We start from the raw sequence: 18,696 nt of genomic DNA, 5'->3' as shown, positions 1-18,696 counted from the left end.
AGATACTGAAAAATAAAACTATAACATTAATTTCCCAAGTTATTTTGTAAAATATCAATTTTGATTACAATCCTTCTTTCAGGCTCGTATTTCTGACAGTATCATAACATGTTCCACAGTTTCTTCTTGCCCACAAAATTCACACCTTCCGGTATCATGTTTACCCATTTTATAAAGTGTACTGTTTAGTCTTGTATGTCCAAATCTCATCCTTGATATTATTATCTCATCTCTCCTGTTTTTTCCTGCACTTCTCATCTCTCCCACTTTCCTTTGAATTCTGTAAAACCATCAACCTTTCTTCTCCATATCCCATTGTTTTTGCCACCTTACCTTCAACCTTTCCTTAATAATACTCTTGATTTCATTCTTACTTATACTAACGCTTATGTTAATGTCCTTGTTTTTTATGGCTTCTTTTACTGCCTTATCTGCCATTTCATTTCCTTAATTGGATACCATGTGCGGGTACCCATAAAAATATCACTGTAAGTCCCATCATTTGAATTCTGTATAAGGTTTGCTGTATTTCTATTAAAATGTCTGGTCTACTTTCCGAATGACTTGTAAGCTAACCAATGATGAACTTGAGTCTGAACAAACAACTGATTTCAAAGGTCTAATCTCCTCTGTCCACTGTTTTGCTAATAATAGTGCAATCATTTCCCCATGCATACTCATTACTGATCATTTTCCTTATTGATAACTGAAACTCTGGAACAGTAAAAGCAACTCCTATCTTATTGTCTATACTCTTTGATGCGTCTGTGTAGATCTGAACTTAGCTGTGGTAGCCTACTCATTAATATATGTCTGCTCATTACATGAATTACATTCCTTATCCTTGTTTTTCTTTTCTAACAATGTAAAATCTACTGTGGCGTCTGAAAGTAACCAAGGTTTTATTACTGGTAGCGGTATAGCTGAACTAACTTTTAACTGATTAACTTTTTCCCAGCAGGGCTTTAAAGTGTCTTGTGTCAACTGGGCTTTAGTTATGAAGTTCAGTTTTAATGGCCTTCCTTCGTTCCTTTATTTTTATTTCATAGTTTTACTTACTACAGAATAAAACGGCAATATAAATCATCCAAAACATTCTGAAAAAAACTTTAAATATAAAGTATACTGTCTCATGGGCATTGTTATTGTATATATTCTATACATAATATTTTGTCCTTTATTGTTGTGTATTGTCTTTTAGATTGGATAAAATATTAAACTTTTATAGATGGCAATCATATTAGTTTGTTTTTCTTTCATCACAAAAGCACAATTAAGTGAATATATGGGTGCATACATAATTAGCCTGCTTAATTTCATTTCTTTGAGTGCTTCTAAAATGCAAAAAAAAAAACAACTATATTTATTAAGAAATAAACAAGATATTTTACCAAAAAAAAAAAAAAAAAAGTTTTCTTGAGAATTAAATATCATGGGTAGTTTGTGATTGGGATAATTTCCATTTTAATTTGGCTATTGTGTGTCAGTGTATCACTAAAGTACAATTCATCACCCTATATACAGTACATAAATATATAGTTCAGTCGGTTAAGATGGTTTGTACATTTGCTTTTAAAAATCCATCTGTTAAGTGTAGTGAAGGTATTTAGCTTTTTAAAATGCCATTGTGTTAGGGGTTAAGTCATTTTAAGTCATTTGAAGTATTTTAAAATGACAAAGGTGGCAAATTATCAGAAAGTGTCCCACTTTACCTGTGTTCCCATATGTAAAAGAGGAAAAAAACTGAAATGCAGTTCGGATGAACATTGGATAGTTCATCACTTCCACAGTGCTCAATATTCTGCAAAGAAATTGCATACCTCAACTTATGACATAAAGAACCAATTGCACCGCATTCAATAAGACAAACGCTCAACAACTGCATGTGAAAAATAGCTTTAATGTAAAAATAAGCTTGGTACATTTTTAAAAGAGGAACTGTGCCTTGAAGCAGACAGAGGAAAGGGCCGATGAAATATTCAGTACATTCTTGCACAAGAGATGTGCCTTCAGAGAAAATATTAATGAGAGTGAAGATGTGCAGACATTGAAGAATCATTTATATCTCGGAGCCAAAAAAGTCTTTGTGATTTATTTCAACCCCAGACAAGAGCTGCATCGATGCAGCCAGCAGTTTAACAGGATGGACTCTTCCCTCTGCATACATATTCAGTTCTGTTATGTTTTGATTAAAATATATATATATCTGGTAGAGCTGGTAAAATTTCAAACAATTTAGTAAACAAATTACTTCATTTCCTTTGATAAGTAGTAGCAGTGAATTTGTTTGAGGACAAATTAAAGTAAATGTTGAATTTAATGTAACGTAAACTAATGTAATGTTCTGCATATTTAACCTCAAAGGTGATGCAAATAACAAAACAAAACAAAAAAAATTCATAAAAAGGTTCTTTAACATTGATCAATATTTGAATCCATATTTGGAAGAGTAGAAAGGTGAATACACATAATTCTTCATAATGACCTTCAATAATTATCCATAAGGTATTTGGCGACTTCATTATTCAATACAACATTTTTTTTGCCTTTCATCAAAATCAAAATCACAAACCCAAAATATGATATAGTCTATAAAAGATTTCTTATATATTAAATTAATTCTTTTTTGAGGTTCATTGAATGTCATAACGTGCAAATATTTCATCAGTTTAAAGCATCGTACGAGTCTAGACTGTCGATGTCCGATCCTTCCGTGACTTCCTGTGCGTCTGTGTCCGTTTTCCCCATGGCAAAGTTAATGAAAACCTAAGGAGACAAGTCAAGACAATCATTTAGTGTCCAGATCACCACCTCAGTGTCTCTTTTCATTTTTCTCCATTTCCACCATCACCACCTTCACAATTGAACATTTTGTCATTTTTTACTCATTATTTATTCATATTTCAGTGTATAACAAAAGAGACTTTGATCTGTTCCTCACATAAAGCTCTTGAATGATTTCAAAAGAATAAATATAGTGTCAGGCAGATGTATTATTATAAATTAATCTAATTGTTACTTGAAATAAAATAAATGTTAATATATAATCAAATAAAATATAAAAAGGGCATCTCCTCCTATTTTAATTTAGTCTAAACCTGGGGTGCGTTTCCCGAAAGCATCGTTGGCCAACTATGGTCGCAAGTTCCGTCGTTACCAATAGAGTTCAATGGACATTGCGATGAACTTGCGACCATAGTTGACCAACGATGCTTTCGGGAAACGCACCCCTGATGTACAAAACCCCCCTAAAACTAGACATTTGACAAAAAGCCAGAACAAAATTTAATAAAACTTTAAGTGAAATTAAAATTGAAACAGAAAATACAAACAGAAAATCTAATTCAAAATATTAATAAAAACTATAAAAGTATTTAAATGAAAAAAAAAAAAAACTGGTTTAAGGACTACTTTTATGACTTGACAAATCACTATGAACTGTAGAAAATGAGATGAGTGTGAAAATTCTTCAAAAAAATGAAAAATGACAAAATCTTTTTGTTCCACAGAATGTATCTTACCTCATCCAGAGTGGTCTGGCTGACTGAAAAGTGTTTGATTTGCAGTACAGCCTTGTTGGACTCTAACAGGCCAAAGATTGAAGCCACACCACCAGGAGCAACAGGCACATGGTACTCCACCATATTCGAGTGATGATCCTTTATGGACAGAAGATGGATAACTTAGCTAACTAAAATAACAGAATACACTTAAAGGGATCACATCAAAGATTTTTGTGTTTTTTTTTTTTACTAATAATGTAGTAACATAATTTTCTGTCCCCAAAACAAGCATAATTTAATTTTTATGACCATTTCCACCCTCTCTCTGAGTCTGACCCATGCTGTTTTTATTTTTGCTGCTGTGCCTTCAAGACTTCTCTGTAAACACCCCATTTACATGTGAAATGAGATACAGTGCATTGCTGTCAAGTCCGATATACTGTAATTTAAATCTTCAATAATTGCATGTTGGCACATATGTGGGCTGTCATATGTTTAAATGTCTTCATCTGACGTATAAAGTAGACGTTCAGAACGGGCTGATTTCACAGCTTAGTTTTAAAGAGAATCTATTATGTGTGGGGTTGCTTTTTTTTTCATTTTCAACTTTCTTTGGTGTGTGATGTTTTTGAGCATGAAAAAGGTCTGCAAGTTGCAAAGCACAAAGTCACTCCAAAGAGAGTTATTCTCTATATATCAGTAAGCACTGAGAGGTTCTGCAACAATGTAAAATATGTTTAAAAAAAAAACATTCAAGCATGAAAACTTGAATTGACTTTGTAAAAGGGCATAATATGTGCTCTTTAAATAAATACTCACTTTCACTGGAAAAGTAGTTTTGAAACTTTCACAATATGTTTTCATAGAACAAAGATCTCTTATCATAAAATAAATCAAATAATGTGATTCCTTGTGTTATGACTCCAGAAATAAAAGTCATCAGTTCATAAAATATCCCCCAAAAATGTGTTAGAAATGTGTTTAAAGAAAAACATCATTATGATATGCTTTTTTTTTTCTCTCTCTCACCTTCAGGAACGTGCTGGGGAAATTCTGCTGCATGAAGTTACTGATCATATCTACATCATAGGAAGATCCAGCTAAGTACATCTTCACCGTGAATCCTTTGCCAAACCTGTCAGATGAACACAGATTATTTTATCACCAGGAAAAAAATTATGAAGCATCTGCAGGAGATATCAGGCTCTAGAGTGTGGAAAATAAAAGGAGACGGGAAAGAACTATGGAAAATAATTGGTCGGAGGATACACAGGACACAGAAAGATAAAACACTGACCTGTTCTTGATGTGCTGTAGGGAACCGAGACATCTGAACTGTCCTTTTACCATTATAGCCAGACGGGTGCAAAGGGCCTCACACTCCTCCATACTGTGGGACACAAAGACATATTGCTGAAACTCCCTTTCCAACTCTCTCAATCCAATCAAAATTGGCAAAAAACTTAAGAGCATAAGAAATGCATAGACTCTTAGTCTATAATATATCACTGTCTTCAGGCTTTTTAAAAAACTATTTAAAGTTTTAGGCAATGCTTAGTGAAGCCAACATTTAAAGTTTGTCTTAAACTTTCATTTTATCAAGTTATCAGTGGAAACTTTGAATGCTTGAAACTTTTAAGACAAACTTTGAATGTTGGCTTCACTAAGCGTTGTCTGAAACGATACATAGGTTTAAAAAATATATATTAATAGGTTAACTTATAATATGTAGTTATGTTTAATGCAATAGTTTACTACATTATTTAATATATATGTATATATAAAATATATGTATACATACAGCAACATTGTCTATAAAGCTGCTTTGTAATGATATTTATTGTGGTAAGTGGAATACAAATACATTTAAGGGATTTTAAATATATATATTTATTTATTTATATTAGTTAATAAATCTTACTCTAATAGAGGGTGGCTTAGTATAATGACAGTGTCAAGACCATGTTATTGTCCTTTTATTGTTTCTCAGTACAAACGCATCTGTATCTATGAAAATGCAGCTGCCTTTATAATTCACAAAATATGTCCCTTACTGTATATTTGAAAGTGGATCATCATATTTGGATGTCCTTGGCATCAAAAAGCTTGAAACCCCCCATTTGTTTGGAGGAACTGATGGAGTTCTAGGCAAGAGCAGTCATTACCTGTGCGATGTCAGGACCACAGCACATTTGCCCATCACTTGCTCAGAGATGATCTTCCAAAGGTGTCGTTTGGAGCGTGGGTCCATTCCAGAGCTGGGTTCATCCTGAGAGGTTAGAGGAGACATTTAAGAAACATGTGGGATGTTTCTGTGAGTTTACACAGAGACAAAAAAAACCCATGCAAATCCCACACACTCCCCAGGTAAATGCAATCGTGCAATGCACCAAGCCAAAACTTCAAGTTAGAATAACTGATGTGCTAAGAGACTTTGGCCAAACAGCACACCGACGCATTTCAGAGGTGTTTGTAATGAGCGTGCAACGTTTTACCCATTCAAACCCCTCTGAGCAAACACTCAAGACAACATGCAATTCAGTGATTTATAATGTAGCTGTACTGATTACTAAATGGTAACTAGTTTCAGCTTAGTGGGATGATGTGTGTTTTTCGCTCACCAGAAGAAGGATCTGTGGGTTTCCAATCAGGGCCAAGGCTGTAGACAGCTTTCGGCGTGTTCCACAACTGTAGTTCTCGCTTGTGTTGTGTCTGTGGTAATTGAGCTCCAACTTTTTCAACAGATAGTTCACAACCTAAAGAAAAAAAGATCAAATATTGAGATTCTCACAGCATGTATTAATATAACATCATGTTAAATAAGAAAACAAATTGATAATTCGATTTTCACATTTAATGATGCAAATATGAGTTTCCTCTTGCTCGTGCAAAACCCCACAAATCTAAGGTATTGTGATTGGTTGTCAGGGCGTTGCTACAGTACTGTATGTGGTTGCAAAGGTGTTTTGGGTGGTAGTTAGGGTGTTGCTATGTGGTTGTTTACTGGGGTTTGTTCAAATCCCTAACTCTACAACCGTAATAGTGATGTTAGCCTTGCGAACATTACTAATTATGTAAAAATTATTTCAATTTTAAATTGAGGTTGCTCAATTAAATTGAAATAAACTGAAATCGCGATATGGGCGTAGTGTGATTATCAAATTGCAAAGGCTGTGATTTAATTAAATAAATATATATGCGTGTTTCTCATCTCTGCATCTGCTCTGAGTTTGGGTTGCTCATAATGTGCATTTGGAAACGCAGTATTTGCCAACCAGCTTCCCAAACTTGTAATGAAAAGCGTTTATAAGCCAACCGTGGTCAACAAAATAGAGGCTCCTCATGGTTTTTACCCAAATAAAATCTTGATGGTCTCATGCTTGAAAATGAAGATATAAAGACAGCCTTAAGTATTGTAATTTTACAACTTAAAAAAAAACATTCTGTTGACTATAAGTAACTTTGCAACTATATGTTAACTAACTCTCATTAGAGTATTAGTAGACTGTCTGTAGAATGTAGAACAGACAGAATGTCTGTCCAACAGACATTCTACTGACTATAAGTAACTTTGCAACTAACCCAAACCCTACCAGTCTACTAATACTCTACTAACACTCTAATAGTAAGTACACATGTAGGTGCAACATTACTTATAGTCAACAGAATGTGTTAAAGGGACCATCAAAATAAAGTGAAACCAACATTTATTATTATTATAAAAAAAAAATTTTTTTACAATGAAATATTCATTATGTTTACTATATTTTTATAAATATTTTTTATGAATAATATTACGAATCACCATTGCAATTTTTATCCGAATTTTTTTTTTACAATTTGATGTTTTCCCAGAATTGCGCAGCCCTATTTCAAAGCATGTATCACACATGCAGTTCAGTCATAATTTCCCTGCAATTTAGTTTTGATTAACAAAGCAATAATTGTCCCCAAAAAGGCTTAACAAGTTGTTCTAACACATTAATTGTGTAGTCTTGACATCATAATGAGTCACTTTGAATAATGTTTTGATTAAATGCCTGTTGACATTTGACCCCACACAGAGAATGTCATGGTTTCTGCATTCATTTAACTAATTGGATTCATACATCAAAGGATCCAAGTAGACATTCTATGAATTTAAATAGCTTCTCATAAACCTGCAAGAAACCATAAATGACTCTCCGTCTAACAGGGTTTATATGCACCTACAGATCATCCTTTTGGGCCGGCATTGAACTGTGTGCTTCCCTCAGGACATCAAAATTTACCAGCCGTTTCCTCTGAATCCTCTAATCCAAGTTAATGGGCCAAACCGCAAAAGCCATTTCAAAGTCTCAGCAGCTTCTACACAAAGGCTTTTGGTCGCCAAAAGATGACTGATGGTATTCATAGATTGTTAAGTCAATTCCTTTGCCCTTTTTATAGAAGGGTAACATCATCATTACAGGGTGCCGGTTTTACTTCATTTTAGACAAAGTTGCACTTTATATCAACTTTACTCAAAGATTTGAAGCGTAAGTTCTCCAAGCATGAATATTCTGTCACGATTTACTCACCCTTATGTAATTTAAAACCCTTATGACTTTATTTCATTCACAGGTATATAAAAAGGACAGCGTTTGTAACGTGTTCGAGCGGCTCTTTTCCTTAAAATGAAAGTGGATGGTGACCAGAGACTGTCAAGCTCCAAAAAGACACAAAAAAGCAGCATAAAAATAGTCAACATGACTTGTGTGCCTTTGTGTTCAATTATAAGTGTTTTGAAGCTAGATTTGTGTGAGAAACAGAACAGATTATTCCCTGAAAATCTTTTGGTCACTTTCATTGTATAGAAAAAAAGAATATTCTTCTAAGCATTTACCTTGGCAGATGATACAGTTTTAAAACAATACATTTTTGCTTTTAAGTTTGTTGAATTTCGTCACATTACTGTAATCAAATACTGCAGGTGGCAAGCTTCATATGAAAGCAGACTTCTTTCACAATTTCTGTAGATGACTCTCAGTTCTAAGAATGTTTCATTTTCACGACATTATATGCATTATTTGAGATCCTTTCACCACAGGCTAACCAACGTCTAAAGTATTAGTAGAGACAACACCAAATTACATAAGAGAAAGGAAAACGCGTGTGTTTGAGCCATGTGCTCATAACGTCATACTGTACATGCATGTCACAGTCTCTGATCATAATGGAGTTGATATATTCAGTTCAAGTTTAAGCCCTTTAGATCAAAATATTGTGCAGGATCAGGATGCAATAAAGAGAAAAAAGACAAAGCAGTGAGATTTATCTTCTAAACAGTTCTCCTGCGTATCTTCAGCAATTTCGCTGTTGAGAACAGCACGGCAGGTCCTGAATTACAAAAACTGATGGTTCTGACTCTAAAATTTGATTTAGAAGCTCATGTATTCCTTACATTTAAATTTTTAAATGTCTTTTTTTCATATTGACATTGCTGCTGCTGTATAAAAGCAATAAAAGTCATGATTCAGTGTTACACTCAGCTATTAATAACCCATTGTTTCATAGGAACGCCATTCCGACTTAAACTTGTTTTCATAATAACTTGCTAATATGTGACCATGGACCACAAAACATGGTCACATGGGTACATTTTTATAAATTGAGATTTATACATCACCCGAAAGCTGAATAAATACGTTTTCCATTGATGTATGGTTTGTTAGGATAGGACAATATTTGGCCGAGATACAACTATTTGACCATCTGGAATCTGAGGGTGCAAAAAAACTAAATATTGAGAAAATCGCCTTTAAAGTTGGCCATTAATGTTCGCGATTGTGCAGCACTCACTCACAAAAATAAATGTTTTATATACAAAATGTCTTCATGGAACATGATCTTCACTTAATATCCTAATGATTTTTGGCATAAAAGCAAAAATAGATAATTTTGAGCCATATTGTCGGCCCGTGCGACTTGTTTTGTGATCCAGGGTCACATATGACATAGCAACCTCTTATGCAAATTATATATACCAGTGTTTCAGTCTTTAGGAAAACTGATAAAGAGTTCAAATCATCTGCAGCCAAAGGCAAGTTTTACAGAAGTGCTTTTTACCAATAATCCTGAGAGAATGCAAGATTAATTAGCTTTCTCATTAATCAATATGGAAAAGAGCCAACCATTTCCTGTCAAATGCAATCCTCAGACAATACCAAACTGAAATCTATTCACGTTCTACTGAGAAGTCCAGCAGGGATTTCCAGGTGGGTCGATGATGGTTAGTGCTGGTCAAGTGGGTAGACCCGCATTGCAAAAGTTGTTTAAAACTGGTGACGGTGGTCTCAATCACAACAGCAGCATCTCAATCACACTATATGCTGGTGCTTTCAGAACTGCTGTTAAACCTCCATTTCCTGACATGTTTTTTGAAATCTTTCTTAGAGTGTTAAATGATGTCAGTCGGTCATTGAGTTGTGACATTATATTAACAGACTGCTGTCCAAAACTCTATCAGTGGAATACATTTAATTGCATATAAGCAGGGATGTCAAGAGTACCAGCAAGTCGATACCAAAATAAAAAAAAGATGTAATGATGCCAGTCTCTCTTTATTTTCAGCAATTCAAACTATTGACTCAGTACTAACTCAGACGACTGCCTTTAAACTTGCGCATGTGTGACTTTCACTTTAAATTGAATTTGCTTCTATAGCTATACAGGTCATAACTGTTTAAACCTTGGGGTCAGGAAGATTTTTACTATATGGTACATGGTCAGTAACACCATGGCTGCATTTATTTGATCAAAAATACAGTAAAACAATGATATTAATAATAAAATATCCATTTTACATTTTTATAAAATGTCATTTATTACTGTAATGGCACAGCTGAATTTTTTTTTAGTGTCACATGATCCTTCAGAAATCATTCTAATATGCTGATTTGGTGCTCAAGACACATTAATTATTATCTATGTTGAAAACAGAATTATTTTTGTGGAAACTGTGACTTTTTTTCAGAATTCCTTGATGAATAGGAAGTTCAAAAGAACAGCATTTATTTGAAATAGAAATCTTTTGTAACATTATAGATGCACTGATCACTTTTGATCAATTTGATGTTTCCTTGTTGAAAAAAGGGTATTATTTAAATCTTACAGACCCCCAATGTTTGAACTCTTGAAATTAGTATCGAGACTCTTGAAATTTTATCGGTATCGAATAAATAAAATGACAACCATACACAGGTAACATTATAACCGAAAACACGCACTGTTTGTAAGTCAATTTAATAAGAAACTGTCCAGAACAAAATAGATGTTGATATAGCTGTGACCTTACCTGGCCAGTCTCCCTCTTGGAGATGCCCCTGATGCGGGCATAAAAATAGAGATGTTCTTCTCCCGTCAGGAGGTCATCCAGTGCGTCCACCTGGGGGCAGTAACCAATGTTTATGCCCTCTCTCCTGCAGTCTATGATGTCAACCATCCTCCTGAGGACACAGGCCAGGGAGATTTATGGACATGCAATGAAACCCAACGCAAATGCCAAGTAAAATGCTCTAGAAAAAGATGCTGAGCGACTGTAAAGGTACCAGATGTAGATTTTAAAAGGAGAAAGAAAAGTACCCGTCAATGTCACGGATCTGAGCTGAGCCATCGGTAGGGCTAATGTCTCCTGTTAGCATCTTGAACGTAGTGGTCTTCCCTGCACCATTGACTCCCAGCAATCCAAAGCACTAAGGAAGATATTAAGCTTCCGTTCAATCACAATGAATGTTTTGCTGTCATTGATTATTCCTAAAATCTGAATCATAAATCTATGAATAACATTTAAACCATGGAAAATAATGAAGCAAAGCATATGCAAAGTGCCTCAAATATTAAGTATATATAGCTGCACTTTTCACAATCCAATTCATTCACAATGCACAAAATCAATGATCAATTCTTGTTGATAATCGGAAATACGTCTCATTACGAAAGCAAAATGTATTGCAAATTTATGTTTACTGTAATATTCTTGTGCATTTAAACGCTCTCATAATTAATTTGACTATGCAAATGGAACAGACCTCGCCAGCTGGGATGCCAACAGACAGCCTCTTCACCGCCTGTACCCTCTTGCTCAGGTTTTGGTACACCTTAGACAGCTCATTAACCTGCAGAATATCTGCACTTGCATCCCCACGGTCCACACGCAAGCGTTCAGCCACCACGTCTTCATCTTCATTGGGGCTATAGCTCTGAACAACGCTCGTCTTACACCAAAATAAACGTCTGTGAAGAAAACACAAATGCACAAAAATGAGACAGCTATATGATAAAAGGTTTTAAAAACCAGTAACCACTTTAAATCTATAGTGCCCGAGCCTCGGGTATACCTGGCTTTGCGAAGGAGTGTCTTGTTAAGTAGCAGGCGGAGCGTGAAGCAGATGAAACCCTGCAGGAACATGGAGATGTACATCCAGCCCAGAACATCCATGCTGAAGGGGTTCTTGTAGGCATCCACCCCAAAAGCGCTCAAGATTTGCACCTGCATGTCAATCCTTGTCAACTCCATCAACCCATTGCCAAAGCTGAACTGAGGGAAGACTAGGAAGATGTTGCTCATGGTACGGTACACATTCTGGATGCTCTGAAATGGACAGGGAGAGTAAGTTAGAGAAGGAAGGACAATTTGCAAAGCTACTTGGTTGGTGGAAATTAATTTTAATATCCTCTGTTCTATTCCATACACTACACTTCAGCAAGGATGGATTAAACTGATCAAAAGACAATAAAGACAATTATAAATGTTACAAAAGATTTCAAATCCAAAATCAAATCAGCATATTAGAATGTTTTCTGAAGAATCATGTGACACTGAAAACTGAAGTGATGCTGAAAATTCAGCTTTGCCATCACAGGAATAAATTACATTTTAAAATATATTAAAATAGAAAATAGTTTTTTTTAAGTTTTTTTAACAAATAAATTCAGCCTTGGTGATCATAAGAGACTTCTTTCAAAAACATCTTATCAACCACAAACTTTTGAATGGTAGTATATATCCCTACTTACTAAAGAAAATAAAAAATTGGATAATAGGTCATGAGAATTTGAGGGCAATAAATGTCCTTAATTGTCATGAAAAAATATCACAAAGCAAAATTTCTAAATGGTCTTAAAATTGGCTTCAATGTCTTAATATAATTTGATTTCTTTTGAAATTTTTTTATTTGGGGGTGAAACGTCCCTCTGACTTTTCTCTCACCAGGTCATTCTGGTTAAGCTGACCCAGGAAGTAGATAATGGATGTGGCGATGATGGTGTTGATACTGATGAAGAGATTGATGCAAACGTAACCAATGAAGGCCATCTCCGTATCCTTGAATATCCCAGAGAGAAGGTACATCCAAGGGAAGGTGGAGAAACTGAAAATAAATAATGAAATCGATGTGGTAAGTGGCGAGCTTAAAAAAAAAATGTCTGAACAGAAGAATTACAACATGGAGGAAGACAAAAGAACTATAGTAAGACTTCTGCTTTGAGTTTAGCAAAGAGAGAGAGAATATATTCCACAGTTGAGCTAAGAAGCCAGAAGATAAATGAGTTCATCTATTTCCTTTTCGTGAAGCATTCTCTCGCCTCTTCAGCTCCACAGAATGATCTGTTTTTTTATTCATTACTCTTGGTGATTGGGGTGGCGGGGTCAAGGAAGAGGATGTGTTTAAACTGAGAGGGTACCGCGTGTGTGTGTGTGTGTGAGCGAGTTGGCCGGCCTGTGTGCGTGTATTGTTAGTGGTGGAAAGTCCACACCGCTCAGCTAAACAAAAGCAATTAAGCAGGTTGAAGGGAAAGTGGTCGGATCGCTGTGATGTGTGGTTATTTATGGGCCGAGAGCCGGTGAGCTCACAGGCGGATGAATGCGGGCCAGACTGCTGACTTCACACAATGAAGGGCCTCCCAAGCAGCCTGGAGCTCTGAAGCCTAAAGACTGACTGTGAGTGGCCTCACTGCTCTCCACAATGCAATTAACTGGGTGACGAAGTGTGTGAAATCGCTTCTTCAGAGCCCAGGCCTTGCAGGAAAGCTTCAAGCAGCTCTCCTCTTTCTAGCAGAGAGCCTGTGTTTACCTGAAAGACGGTGCATTAACTAAAACTTCCCCTTTGCCAATGCTGCGACGTGTAGCATTTGCTGAATAATACATTCATGAAGCTCTAGTGCCTTGAGGACCTGTCAGCGCTAAGACATTCTAATGAGATGTCTGTCTTGTGACAGGAAAGTCTCTGGTGGTAAAGGTATTTTAATGTATGCTGACCCAAATAGCACCAGAAGAAGTGTGACCGCGCCAAGGTTCTGCTGCTCTGTGAAGGCTGGGAGCTGGAACGCTGCTATCATCACCACCGAGAGGACCACAGGAATCATGTAAAGAGCCTGCAATGCAACAGAAAAGACGTCGTAAACACAAACAATTTAATATTAATAAAAAAAATAATAATATATATATATTACAGAAGACTAACTATATAATCTGAGCAATTAAAAATGGCACAGGCACAAATGGTTGTTGTTTCTGCATGCAGTTTATGTATTCTGGGTTGTAATTTCTTGCATTGTTTTGGTTTCTGGATATTTAAGATCAATGCAACGGATCTAAAAGGCTGAAATCTATCAACTAATGATGAAGTACCATATCATAGAAGAAGTTGATGATCCAGTAAAAAGGTTCGCTGATGCCAGAGATCTGTTGGAGTCTCTTGGAGCCTGTGTGATGTTCCTGAACCTCATAGATGACAAAGCTGGCAGTCATGATGGAGTAGCCAGTGAGGACACAGAGCGCAACCAGGATGCTGACCAAACCGCCCACCCTTGAGGATACAAAATGAAAGATTTCAATACTGAAGACCTCAAGACAAGCAAGTTCAGAGTACATGACCTTACGATATGTGTCCATTTATAATAGAATATAGGAATAAAAAAAATCGTATAAATTATATATTGGTGCATTTTATAAATATATTTATATTTTATATATACATATAATACCGGACAAAAGTTTAGGGTTGGTAAATTTTTTACATTTTGCAAGGTTGCATTTATTTGATCAAAGATACTGAAAACAGTAATATTGTGAAGCATTTTTACAATTAAAATAAATATTTTCTGTTCTCTCTCTGTATGTATGTACGTGTGTATGTATGTATGTATGTATGTATGTATGTATATATATATATATATATATATATACATATAAAATACTACTTCAAAATTCATGCCATTAAATGACACTAAAATAATAAATGACTAAATATATATATTTTCAGTCTTCAGTGTCACATGATCCTTCAGAAATCATTCTATTATGCTGATTTGGTGCTGAAAAAAAATCTTAATATTATCGATGTTAAAAACAGTTGCTACTTAATATATTTTTTGGAAACTCTTTTTTTTTTTAAATGTCTGACCCCAAACCTTTGAATGGTAGTACATATTGATTACATGCACAAATAAATAGTTTATAATAAGACCAGAAACATGTATTAATAAAGTAAATAGGTCCATAGCTGTACATTTAATAGACACACCTGCAAAAAACTAAAAAAAGCTGTTATTCTGCGGCAGTGGTGCAGTGAGAGCATGTCCTGCTGTCTTACCCTTACGATACAAACTGCACTTCATATTTCCAACACTGTCACACATGAGCTTAACACTGTTCTTCAGTCAAGCCTGATGCATTTACAACGGCACCAGACACAGTGAGGAGAAAACATGAAAGCCATGAGAATTAAGATCTCTCTATCTGTGAGAATTGTGTAAGACAGAGTCAGAGACGATCAAGAGTTCAGTCTCAGCAGGACACTTCTTTTTCTAGCAGTCACCAGCAGAGCTCTTGCCTTTAATGCTGCCCCTTTGCGTCCCATCTCTGCTCCCAAGCACTCCAAAAAATACAGCACGAATGGAGGACAAATAAGAACAAACTGATCCCAGGGAAAGACAGAAGACCCAAACCACAAGAGAGTTGAGCCTGAATGCAGAATTGGGGATCATTTTATATTCAGATAAGAAAGGGCTTGGTTGGTTGATCACTGAAGTCGAGGGATAAGAAATGACTTATAACGTACTTGTCTACAGCTTCAGATTTCCTAGACAATTTTGAAACTTTGTATTGCGGATTTTCTTACTGCCTCCTAAGGTTGACTCGAGCGTATTGAAGCACTTTTTATTACTTTGAATTCAACATGGCTGCCTGACGCCAATGAAGACTGTTGGACATGGCCTATTTTAGCTAAAATTCCTAAATAACTCATTTTGATTACATTTGGTTTCACTCACATACAACTTTTTCAGATAGTTGTTGAAACTATAAAAATGATAAACCTCATGTTAAAGTGGTGCTAATATATGGTTAAGACACTTAATATCGATTTGGTCCTAACTAAGATGACAACAACTTTGAAAAACAAATTTAAAAAATGATTTCTTTAGGTATGAGAAAAGGTTAGCAATCACTCATTACAATATGTTACTGAAACATTATCTTCACAGTTTTTGAGTTTTTGAAGTATATACAATAGACTGCTGCAAGAATGGCATAATTTTGTATGCCAATCTAGAAGTTAGAATCACCCTGGTTCCCTCAACATAAAGCCAATAGAGCTTTTCCATTGATTAGCTCTGTGACCAACAAAAGTTTGACTTCAATGTCACCACCTCTACAGCTGACACTTGAAAAATTAGAATATTGTGCAAAAGTTCATTTATTTCAGTAATTCAACTTAAAAGGTGAAACTAATATATTAGGTATTTGTTATAATTTTGATGATTATGGCTTACAGCTTATGAAAATGTTCTAAATTTCTGAGATTTTGGGGTTTTTATAAAGCTTTAAGCCATGCATAATCATCAAAATTATAACAAATAAAGGCTTGAAATATCTCACTTTGCATGTAATGTGTCTATATAATATATTAGTTTCACCTTTTAAGTTGAATTACTGAAATAAATGAACTTTTGCACGATATTCTCATTTTTTGAGTTTCACCTGTAAGTTTCAAACCAACATTTTAAGCTTTATTTAAATCTACAAGTTGGAAAGTTTGAGTTAGAATGGTAAGAGCGCGAGCGGCGTGATGATGTTTAATGTCCCAGACAACCATTGTGGTCCCATTTAGCCAGTAAAAGCTTAAATAATCACAAGTAGGGTAGTACTGATGTATGTCATAGAAAAAAAAGATTGTGTTAACCACAGCCCTTATTTCAGTCATATAACTAAAACCCCATTCAAAAAAAACCCATTGACTGCAAGATGATGGAACCAAAAGTTCAAATATGATAAATCATTTCTGTGCTTTAGGACTCGTTCCTGCAACACTCGATTTGTACTTGAACCAGCTGCCTGAGGCTGTTACCAATATGGCCGCCAAGTGCTTTGACTTGCCTTAAAAGGGGACTTTGCTTTTGATATAAGTATCTGGAAGACAAATGCATTATTTTCTGCTCTTTTCAGCTACTCACAGAATCATTTTTTATTTTGAGTAGCCAACCTATTTCTCTTCATTTTACTTGCTTTCTCTGCATGTTTTCTCCTCAGCCTAAGCCTAAGTAGCAGGCGTCAAGCCAGACTCATCCTAGCTGTGAGACTGAAACAATTGCGTTCATTTTACAGAGCGTGTCTTTCTAATTTAGGCACGGTTGAAATTGCCCACAGTGTTCAAAATACAAGCATGTTTGGGTGACGACGTTGAATCAATTAACCTCTGAACCACCTTCAGAGTAAACACACATTATATTGGGTTAGTAATCAATAAGCCAAGCTCAGAAAAAAAAATCAAAGAGGAGTAAATACAGGAGTCAAATTACATTAGTTCAAGTGCTCCACAAGAATGAAAATGTCAGAGCAATATTTGCATATCTTATCTAAAGCCCATCATTTGGCTGATTGCTTTCTTTTCCCCACCACTGGGTCTGTGATTTGGTACCGACCCAACTAATACGCTCAGTCTGTATTTGGTCCCACAGAGTACTTTATCAGCTTTAGCTACCAGACAGAAGGACGGGCGTGTATGTGTATGCGTGCGTGCGTGTGTGTGCATGCTCTTACATTACATCCTCGTCTTGCACTTGGCCAGGGTAAGGGTGGCTGGATATGGAGATAGCTGTAAAGAGAGATTTTAGCACATGAGAAAATACACACTTGCTCGGGCCAACACATGATCGGCAATCTGCTCCTCCCATGAACCTTTGCTGAATTTATGCTGTTTTGCCCTGAATGAGTTCACTGGCTACATTTGAATGAATGCATCCCCCCTTTCCATTATTGACTGCTAGGATTGCATTAATCTTGCCTTGAGGCAGACAGTGAATCTCAGCCACTGGGCCAGTCTGGCAGTGTTGAAATAAGACCAGCTCTATTCCTTCATTTCAGTTCTCAGCACCTCTAATTAGCATTCAGACCACTCTGCCTTCTAGTGGGAGATAGAATAGACACACTGCCCCCTGTCTAAGGGAATTGGTATTGCAAATGTTATTGTCACTATTGTCTCTGAAGGCAAGGATGATATTTCAGCATATTGCAAAAAAACGTCTTTTTTTTTTTTTTGATAAACCCAGTAATTATAAAAAATATATATAAAAAAAGAAGAACTAGATAGAGTTTTTTGCAGTCAGTCAGAAGGTGTCCTGTCTAAGTGGGCGGTTCTTGCTCAAAATAAGGTGGTAACTGGATTAGACCTTATGCTGCAAGTCAAAAACTAAGTGCACAATAATGAAAACTCGGGATGCAGAACACATTTTATCTGTTATACAACTTAAAATGATTAGATATACATTACTGTTTAAAACTTTGGGGTGGGTAAGATTTTTAATGCTTTTGAAAGAAGTCTCTTATGCTCATCAAGGCTGGATTTATTTGATCAAAAATATAATACAAATATTAATATTGTGAAATATTATTAAAAATTAAAATAACTGTATTTTTGTATTAAATATATACATATATTTTAAATGCAATTTATTCGTGTGACTTTTTTCAGCATCCATTACTCTAGCCTTTAGTGGCACAAGATCCTTCAGAAATCCTTTTAATATGCTGATTTGCTGCTCAAAAGCTTACATTTTTAGGGAATAAAGTGATCAAACATTTTCAGAATTTCAAATATACAAATAATTGTATAAATGTCTTTGCGGTCCCTTTTTGCAATTGAATGCATCCGTGCTGAATACAAGTACAAATTTT

General features: G+C 35.5%; 1 protein-coding gene across 1 annotated transcript in view; it reads right to left on the bottom strand.

Annotated features, from left to right (window-relative positions):
* Positions 1-1,881: 1,881 nt before the first annotated feature.
* Positions 1,882-18,696, bottom strand: part of abca12 (ATP-binding cassette, sub-family A (ABC1), member 12) — a 53,512-nt gene continuing 36,697 nt past the window's right edge. Inside the window, exons 32-45 of the mRNA XM_084420228.1 lie at positions 17,563-17,617; positions 14,152-14,329; positions 13,780-13,895; positions 12,733-12,892; positions 11,861-12,114; positions 11,552-11,756; positions 11,106-11,215; positions 10,819-10,969; positions 6,125-6,259; positions 5,669-5,772; positions 4,801-4,893; positions 4,533-4,638; positions 3,522-3,659; positions 1,882-2,766 (exon numbers count right to left, since the gene is read on the bottom strand). Coding sequence (XP_084276354.1) covers positions 2,665-2,766; positions 3,522-3,659; positions 4,533-4,638; positions 4,801-4,893; positions 5,669-5,772; positions 6,125-6,259; positions 10,819-10,969; positions 11,106-11,215; positions 11,552-11,756; positions 11,861-12,114; positions 12,733-12,892; positions 13,780-13,895; positions 14,152-14,329; positions 17,563-17,617 — 1,907 coding nt within the window. The 3' untranslated portion in view covers positions 1,882-2,664. The remainder of the gene's footprint in view (positions 2,767-3,521; positions 3,660-4,532; positions 4,639-4,800; positions 4,894-5,668; positions 5,773-6,124; positions 6,260-10,818; positions 10,970-11,105; positions 11,216-11,551; positions 11,757-11,860; positions 12,115-12,732; positions 12,893-13,779; positions 13,896-14,151; positions 14,330-17,562; positions 17,618-18,696) is intronic.

The sequence above is a fragment of the Rutilus rutilus genome, assembly GCF_951802725.1.
Source record: "Rutilus rutilus genome assembly, chromosome: 10".
In the NCBI taxonomy this organism is placed as follows: Eukaryota; Metazoa; Chordata; class Actinopteri; order Cypriniformes; family Leuciscidae; genus Rutilus; species Rutilus rutilus.
Note: the sequence above shows the minus strand (reverse complement) of the source record. Positions and strands in the feature narration are given on the sequence as shown.